Genomic DNA, 9,631 nt, shown 5'->3' with positions numbered 1-9,631 from the left:
ATTATTTATAAAAAATTGTTATGAAAAATGCAATATCATACAGTCGGAAAGCATTTGTGTACTTTACCCTTCTTTTATAACTAAAATCACTTGTTAGATTCAATTTTGGATGCAACTTCAACTAAATGAGTGACAATCTCTTAATTGAATCCAAGAAATAATGGTGGGTGGAAAAACAATTCAAACACCATTAATTGGTGCTAAATTTAGCTACATAACAGGGTATTGATAACAATATTGGCTACACAAAAATTGCAATAATTTGGGGCATATGCCACACACAAAAAAAAATATTAAATCTAGCCCCACTCATGGGTACTTGTTCAAGTATCTTCACAAAAGACTTTAAATATGAAGTCACGGAATCGCTTGGAGTACTGCTTTGGATCAACGGCTGATATAGAAGTGGGGTCGTACTGGAAGGACTTATATGCATGCTCCAGTCTCTTGGTAATGTCATAATCTTGAAGTATGTCGATGATGCCAAAGTACATTATCACCTCGTAACACTCCCCTGTTTGTTCCCCCACCAAATGGAATACGCTCTCGGGTTTTCTTATGGTTCTTTCTACTCTCGCCGGCATGTTCGTACCCAACTTGATCACACCCGACCTGTAATCAAGGACGAGCGCATGATGCTACATCAGGAGAACGAATTTATAGAATTTTAGAAGGAATAATTTATAGAATTTCATGGGACGAGAATATATTACCAATAAAAAAATAAATAAAAATATATCTAAAATATATGATAATTTAAATTTTTTTGAATCAACTACTACCACTAGCCCTCTCAATCCATACCTACATGCATGCAATTAGGGATGTGCATGGGTCGGGTTTAGTCGAGTGTCCGACCGACTCGACCTAATCCGATAAACTACACACTCTACCTGAAACCCGACTCAATCTAACTCGAGTTTAGGGTGACTTCATCTTACCCGAAATCTGACTTGCCTTTTTAGATAAAATCTACAATCGACCCGACTCAAATATATATATATATATATATATATATATAATTCTTGATTTTATTTGATAAAATAAAGATTTAATTGAAAAATAATACAGAAAATAGTATTATTGTAATTATTCCTAAACATATAAAGTATAATTATATTATATTTTGGGTCGGATCAAATATTTTCACCCTAAAACTAAAACCGATCCAACTCGTATGACACATATATATATATATATATATATATATATATATATATATATATATATATATATATATATATATATATTAATTTATTGATAAAATAGAGATCTAATTGAAACAAAATAATATAGAAATGATTATTATTGCAATTATTTATAAATATATGAGGCATACTTGTATTATTTTTTAGGTTAAGTTGAATCGAGTACTTTTCACCCTATAACTGAACTCGACTCGACCCGAATGCATAATCTAAAAAACTAACCCGACCTGACCTAAATATAAACTAAAAAAAAAACTCTGACTCAATAGAATCGGGTAAAATCAAACTCGTCAGATTTGGGTCACGTGCCCTTCCCTACAACCACCTGCATGCTAACTGTAGTGTCTATTTACCTCTTAGGGTCTTGAATCTGCTCCTCCGTCTCCGGTGGCGGAGTTGATTCATTCTCAATATTTCCTACAATATTGGCAAATAATGAAACTTTTGAATCGAAAAAGGAAGTTTGGAGTGGAAAATAGTGAAAAACAGAAGATAACCAGATGAACTTGGGCTTCCACATGGAATTAACTCTCCATTAGCTCCTATTTCTTTAAAGTGAATGCCTACCAGGAGACTATAGTCCATGGTTCTCTCCTGTTCAAGAAACTCACAATCCCTATCTATTTGCCTGTTAGCAAAACCATTGAAACATTCAGCGCAGTTGATGAAGCAAAGATTAAACCAAATACTAAACTACTCTTTGATTCATGCTTGATTAGTTTCTTTACGGTGAAGGTCAGAGATTTAAATCGCAGATGCGTTCAGAGATGGAACCATGATTGAACTACGAGAGGGGCAAATTGTTTAACTTTGAAACAAATAGGGTCTTTAAAACGAAATAAACCATAAAATTTAAAGGAGTTATGTTTTGATTCCATTGATTTTAAAATTGAAATTAAACCAGAAAAGTTAGAGATAAAAACATGATTTCATTTTAAAACTGAAAGGGTCTTAAAAATGATTAAACCAGTAAATTTTGGGAGGGAAAATGGTTTAGTATAATGATTTTAAAAACATTAATGACCTAAAATATCAAAATTTGGGAGGGCAATTGTTTCTCCACCTAATATGTATGTTCGTACCTGATTGTGTTTATCGTGATTGTAGTCATTATATGTATCACAATTGTGAAATTGCAATTCTAGACTATACATTTACCGCTATATAATAGTTACTATTTCGATAATGGACCGCTATTTAAATCCAAGTGAAAGTAGTGGAACAAATCATGTAGAAAAAAAAAGTAAACTACAAAAATGATCGCTTTTGTTTGAGTTTTATAAACTTTTTTTCTTACTAAATTAAAAAAACATAAGATTTGGTCACTTTCGTTTTGTTTTAACTAGATTTGGTCACTTTCGTTTTGTTTTATTTAAAATGTGGTCACTTAAGGTTAACGACCATTAAACCTTTAACGATAACGTAAGTGACCAAATCTTAATTAAAGCAAAACAGAAGTAGTGAGGAAAAGTTTATAAAACTCAAACCAAATTGACCATTTCTTCGGTTTACCCTTAAAAAAGAGAGGAGTAAACTGAATTTTACCAGCAAAACTCGTCAAACCAAGATTTTTGGAGTTTGAATATGAAATTCAAATCAAGGTCCTTAAGAATGGTAGTATTGTCGATCTCAGACTCAGACTTATCTGTTATGCGTCCGAGAGAAGATCCTTTCAAATCAAAGCGTCTGTGAATTGTATATTCTGAGCGTAAAAGGTTTCCCATAATTATGAATCGTACCTGAAATTTGTCATCCCTATCAATTGCATCCTTTCAAAACAACTTAAATTCACTTCTCACAAGAATCACAACGTTATTGTTATTAGGGTAAACTACACTAGATACCACTAAATTTTAGGTGTTGTATTGTTTATACCAATGAACTTTTAATTTTGTCAATTATAGATAGCACTGAACTTTGATTTTCATTTCCACTATACCACTGGGCCGTTAAATCCTTAACAACCAAATCAAAACAACATCGTTTTTGGTTAGGTGTCTATGTGACGGCCGTTAGCCACGTCATCGTGCCATTAACGATTCAATGGTATAATTGAAACGAGAATCAAAGTTTAATACTATAATTGACAAAATTAAAAGTTCAATGGTATAAACGATACAATACCTAAAATTAGGTAGTATCTAATGCAGTTTACCCTTATTATTTGTAGCACCAAAAATGAACTTGGATTGTATGTTATTCACTGACCTTTCTTTGAATCGGCCCTGTTAACTTCACGCAGTGCAAGCCATAATATTTAATGACCAATGTGTTCTCGAAGTTTCGAACATGGTTATAGTATGCAAAAAGCATCCTTATAAACACCTATACAACAAATCAATAGTAAAATGAGGTCAACATTCCTTTGAAACTATGTATGGTAGGGGTGTTCAAACCATCGGTTCGGCCCGGTCGAATCAAATTCCCCAAAATCGAATTAACTAAAAAAATTAAATGTTAAATGAACTGAACGTTTTTTTTAAATCATTAACCAATTCGAATAAAGTTCGATTAATTCGGTCGATAACAATTTGATTATATTAAAATTTAATTAGAATTTGACAATTTAACGGGTCTGGTTAAAAAATGGTAAAGCATACAAATGATCTCCTAACAATAGGGTATCACATTATAGAGTCTCTCAAGTATTAAAAGCTACAAAATAGCCGCATAACTATAGGACGTTACTTTCTTGAACCCCTTACTATTAAAAGTTACAAAATTGTCACCTGACTATTCATTATGTTCCAAACTCGTTATTTTCATTAAAAATTTATAGCAATTTGAGATAGATGTTAACTTGCTGCTGGGATATGATAGTCATTTGAGATTCTAGGATCAAATTATATCATATATCAGTCAACAGGTTAACGATCAACTCAAATTGTCATCATTTTTTAACGGAAAAAAGACGAGTTTGGAACGCAATGAATAGTCAGGTGACTATTTTATAACATTTAATAGACAGTGACTTAAAATAGAAATATCTTATAATTGGGGGACCATTTTACAACTTTTAATAGTTATAGGACTTAATAAAGCAACACCCTATAGTCGGGGATCATATACGTGCTTTACCCTTAAAAATAGTTTGGCCTTTTTTTAAAATGGAATAAACTAATTTATTCAAAATATGAAATATTCCAAATTACAATAAACCATCTTCCGATTAATGGATTCAAGTTTGGTCTTGAAAAATAGTTTGATCTTAATTCTTTATAGATTTGAGTTTAAAATATGTATTTAATATATATAATACATTAAACATTTAATATTTTCGATTAATTCAATTAGTTAATTGTTGACTTAAGGGTCACATTTGTCCCTGTAGTAGATCCAATTTATTATTTTCGTCCCTTTCATATTTTTGCATTAATTTAGCCCTCAATGTTATCTAATTGCGTCATTCTATACCATATCACTAGCTGAAAACATTAAATGATCATAAACCTTAAGTTAGAATTTAGGGTTTATGATTTAGAGGTTTTTAAGGTTTATAATTTAAGGTTTTAAGTTAGGAGCAGATATAGAATGATGCAATTGAGATATTTCGAGGGTTAAATTTATGCAAAATACGATAGGGGCGAAAGTGATAAATTAAGTGGGTAAAAGTTACCCTTTTGCCTTAACTATTTAACCTAACTAATTTCGATGACTGACCGTTTAACCTAATTAATTTGATTCAATCGGTTAATCTGATTAAAATAAGAAGTGAATACGCTAATAATAGGTGTCAAAGTAGATGAACTTACTTTCACTTCCGACTTCTTCATCGTCTTTATCATGTATCGATCATCTTCTGTCAAGTAAAAAAAGCTACCACTTTTACCAGGGGAAGATAGTTCTCTAAGAGCACCATTCCCACATATTGATATCATGTAATCTGCAGGATCCACCTGGAACAACTTCCTCATAGCCCTTCATACATAATCATAATTCAAAGTTACAAATAATTCATGTAAGCATGAAAAAATAATGGGTAAATTACATGTTTACTATCTAAACTATTAGTAGTGGTTCGTTTTAATATCTAAACTTTAATTTTTTGAAAACTATATGTAAAGTTTAGTTTTTGTTTCATTTTTTGTTTCATTTTAGTACCTTGCAGTTAAAAGTTTTTGTTTCATTTTAGTATCCCGTTTAGAATTTAACGTTAAGTTTTGAAAAGATTAAAAGTTTAGGTACAAAAACGGATCAAAACTGATAGTTTAGATACTAAATATATAAATATAAATGATATAATTTGCCTTACCTAAAAACTACTGGACAGTAGTCCTTCCATTTGAATTCACAACACTGGTGCGGAGGAGTGTACTTGCTGCCTTCTGTAGGAAATCTTGTCCAAATTTTTTCTTTTGGGTCAAAAGCTGCAGCCTTTAGATCAAGAGATGTTGCTGGTGCAGGCCTTCCCACAGAATGCCTGTGTAATCTCTCATTAAGCACATGGTTAGCAGACAGGTTTTATGGAGGCATAATATTAAAAATAGCCCCGGCGATTATTAAAATGATCATTTTTGCTCATGTTCTTTTTTTTTAGTATTGTAGACTCTAACGTTTTATTTTAGGGTGGGAAATGCCCCTCCATTGATGGAAATATTTAGTTAACAAACTGGCGATTTTAGGGTAAAGTATACAAATGATCTCCCTACTATATGATGTTGTTTTGTTGAGTCACTAACTATCAAAAATTACAAAATGGTCCCCTAACTATAAGATGTTGCTTTGTTGAGTCCCCTTACTACTAAAAGTTACAAAATAATCACCCGACTATTCATTATGTTCCGAATTCATCCTTTTCCGTTAAAAAAATGACAGCATTCTGAGTTGTATGTTAATATTTTGTCTGAGATATGATAAAATTTGATTCTAAAATCTCAAAAAAACTATCATATCTTAGACAATAAACTAACATTCAGCTTAAACTGTCGTTAATTTTTTAACGAAAAATAATGAGTTTGGAACATAGTGAATAGTTGGTTGACCATTTTGTAACTTTTAATAGTCGAAGAACTCAACAAAGCAACATCCTATAGTCGTGGATCATTTTGTAACTTTTAATAGTCAGGGGACTCAACAAAGCAGTGTCATATAGTCAAGAGACCATTTGTGTACTTTACCCTTTTTTAATAGTAGTTAACAAATGGTTAACGTTCAAAATATGAGATTTTTTACCTTAAAATGAAATGGGTCAAAAATATTTCAAAAAAAATAAAGATCAAAGCGATTATTTAGTCAGACTTTAGGGACCTTTTTGCTAAAATATGACGTTATAGGCCAACATACTCCAAATAAAATAATAAAAGTCACAATGACAATTCGATGATAATGTTCTTAGAAAGTTAATTTGGCTTTAAAAGCAATCTAAAAATAAAAAAAAATATCTTAAAAATATAGGGAATGGCACCTGATTCCCAATTGTAGATTGAGCATAAGTTCGTAGTTCTTGTGCCCTTTAGATATAGTTTCTCCTGGTCTCTTTCCAATTTTGGGCACTTTCAATGGCAATTCGGCGTTAAACTTAGGGTTTGTATCATCATGTTGATGTTGAATACATAAGATCTCAGACTCCAATTCTCTCTTGGGCTCTACATAGTCATTACTATCATCATCACTCTCCCACATGTGCATTTTATCCGGCCTTTCCATGCATAGGCTCGCCCTCCCATCGATCGACAACCTCCTCGGATTCTCATCAGTCTTCGCCGTATACCATGCCAATACTTTCTGCGACGGCATGATCGAAACGTTTTCTCTCGGGCAGATCTTACAATTGGCCAACTCGGTATACACTGACTGAGGATCCCAATCGATGGTTCCGGGTTCGGAGGACTCGGAAGGGTAATATGTCCCACTATGTTCTTCAGGGTCTTTGCTCCAATTCCCCACATAATAACTCCCATCAGGCCAATAAAAAGTCCCATTTCCTTTAGGCCAACCCTCGTCCCATTGGCCATCATATTTGTTCCCATTGCCCCATACAAAAGTGCCATTGCCACAAATCATCCCATTCTTCCACTCTCCTATGTAATGGTTTTCGCTTTGCCATTGGTATTTCCCAAGCCCCTCTTGCAAACCTTCGCACCATTCACCATCATACCAATCCCCATTGGGGTAGAACCTCATGCCATGACCATGTTTGAAGTTCATCACCCATTGCCCCTTGTATGTATCCCTGCTAGGTCCTGTGTATATACCGATTCCGTTGATGTATCCACTTTTGAACTCGCCTTCGTAAGTAGCACCCGACGGCCAACTAAACCGTCCTTTCCCTGTTGTTTTGCCTTTATGCCACTCCCCCAAGTACATGCACCCATCGGTCCATTGATACTTCCCTTGTCCCTCGGGGAAATTATCGTACCACTGCCCCGTATAATAATCCCCGTTGGGTAGAATTTTCTCTACCAAGTACGGCTCCCCGGATACATTGTCTTTATCGTGATGATTTTCAAGATCATCCTCCGCCGCAGTGGCCATCGTTATCGTCCCAAAAATACTGTTTGCACGCTTTTTCGCGGCGTGCGTTTTGCGCACGGTGGCCTCCCATGCCTTTAGAACACCGCTTTGCTCTTTGTCTTTTTCTTTGTTCATTGTGTGCAACCTTTTGTGTACGCTACGATTGACAAGCTATGTTTACGTTGATCATTTGAGACTAAGTATGATCGAATGCAAGAAAATCATCACTACCCTGAAAGAAAATTGTCCTTAAAGTAATTATATAAAACAATAGAGACAAGTATGAAACAAATTGTATGAACCTTACTCTCTCGTTTCAATCAATGAAATGAAAAAGAGCGATTGAACCAAAGACTTGTTTTTCTTCCGACAAAATAATTTCCAAATTTTGTGTCAATTTCATTTTTCTTTTGAAATTTTTATGGGATAAATTTTGTGGTTAGATTTCTCCAAGTCACAAGTAGGCCGTACAATTAGGGTAAATTAAATTTTCGACAAATAATGTGATGACATGTGATGGTTGATCTTTGCATTACTATGTTTATGGACTGGATTGTTAAAACCCACGAAATTTTCCACCGAATTGACAACATCTTGACTATGTATTTTGGTATTGCCTAAAAAAAGCTAGTATGGGAAGCACTATTCTCTCCTATATTTTTTCCCTTTATGATTCAAAGGATGACTTGTTCATCCCCTACAACCTCTAAAAGCCCGTACATTTGGAGGGACAAAAGGAGGGATGGTTACGGACCGGGTTGAGTCAGAAATTTAATCAACTTGATTCGACCTGAAAAATATATATCATCCACTTGAATCAAACCCGACCCAAAAATTATATATCATTCACTCGATTCGAAAAATATTTATCCACCAACCGATTCTGACTCAATCCGAGTTTTTAAATTATAAATCCGACATGACCCGGAATAAGATAATGATTTAACTTAAATAATAATAACTTTTCATAAAGAAATTATATTACTTTCCTCGGGTCGGATCGGAGTTTTTTCACCCTCTACATATACCCGACCCAACTCGACCTCACTCCCTTAAAAAATCTGATCCGACCTGAATTCGAACTTCTTTTAAAAAAAACTATACCCTATCAGATTGAATCGAATCGAAACTCATCGATTTCGAATTAAATTACCATCCCGACAAAATAGACAAATTCAAGTTTTTCTACTTCCGGAGTTACCTTGCAAAATAGTTTGAGAAATGAAAAATATACAAGGACTTTTCATTGCCTCCAAAATCCCATATATGCGCTTAAAAATTGAAAAAAAAAATAACACAATTAATAGTTCCAATAATAATGTAACATTCATTTTTTTTACCCTCACATCCTAACGTTCTTCGTGTTTAAATTCCTTACCTTAAGAAATAATAATAATTTTTTTATTACCAAGATCACTTACTTAGTGCTTTTGGTAAGGGTTAATTAAATTAGATTTCAATGTTTTAATATGATTATTATATAATATGAACTTTTAAATAGATATAATAAATATGAATATTTAATATAATATGCGGGTCAAGTCAGACTTGAAATTTAAAAATTCTTCCTAACGTCTCTGGTCAGATTAAAAAACGGCTTCAAATCCTGATTAAACCATTTTTGAATTTTATAATTTTATTAAAATTAAAATAAATTCTAAAAATTTATCTTCAAAAATATATAATAATGATTTAAATAATTTTTAGTTAAAAAACAATTTAAATCTAATCAAACCATTGTATCAAAATGAATTATTTCTTCTACTTCGTGTCAACCCAAACATGGAATGTAGGTGTCAGGTCAAATATAAGAGAAAGTTAAGTAATATATTTTCGGAAAATAAAGAAAGTTGGCAAAATGGATCAAATAGGGTGATGAAGAAAAAACACGTATACGGGGAAATTGTTTTTTTAATGGGGTGATTGTTGTAGTGCTCGGTAAAAGTTGTGGAGAATACCTAATATCTTTG

General features: G+C 33.0%; 1 protein-coding gene across 1 annotated transcript; it reads right to left on the bottom strand.

The window, feature by feature from the left end:
* Positions 1 to 323: 323 nt before the first annotated feature.
* Positions 324 to 7,796, bottom strand: LOC120200303 (phosphatidylinositol 4-phosphate 5-kinase 4-like). The gene is made up of 8 exons (XM_039201181.1): positions 6,613 to 7,796; positions 5,461 to 5,628; positions 4,961 to 5,126; positions 3,417 to 3,533; positions 2,754 to 2,947; positions 1,706 to 1,836; positions 1,562 to 1,625; positions 324 to 612 (listed from the first exon to the last, which is right to left on the bottom strand). The coding sequence occupies exons 1-8, from the start codon at positions 7,794 to 7,796 to the stop codon at positions 324 to 326; spliced, it is 2,313 nt and encodes a 770-aa protein (XP_039057112.1).
* Between the last annotated feature and the right edge of the window lie 1,835 nt (positions 7,797 to 9,631).

Source organism: Hibiscus syriacus, unplaced genomic scaffold, assembly GCF_006381635.1.
Source record: "Hibiscus syriacus cultivar Baekdansim isolate YM2019G1 unplaced genomic scaffold, ASM638163v2 tig00005939_pilon, whole genome shotgun sequence".
Taxonomy (NCBI): Eukaryota; Viridiplantae; Streptophyta; class Magnoliopsida; order Malvales; family Malvaceae; genus Hibiscus; species Hibiscus syriacus.
The sequence above is the reverse complement of the archived record's forward strand: the minus strand, read 5'-3'. Positions and strand labels throughout refer to the sequence as shown.

Excerpts from the sequence above, each read along its gene's own strand:
- LOC120200303 (XM_039201181.1), bottom strand. The coding sequence starts at position 7,796 with ATGAACAAAGAAAAAGACAAAGAGCAAAGCGGTGTTCTAAAGGCATGG. Across the intron at positions 5,127-5,460 it reads TACTGTCCAGTAGTTTTTAG|GGCTATGAGGAAGTTGTTCC; the intron begins GTAAGGCAAATT and ends TTATGTATGAAG. Across the intron at positions 2,948-3,416 it reads CAGGGCCGATTCAAAGAAAG|GTACGATTCATAATTATGGG; the intron begins GTCAGTGAATAA and ends GACAAATTTCAG.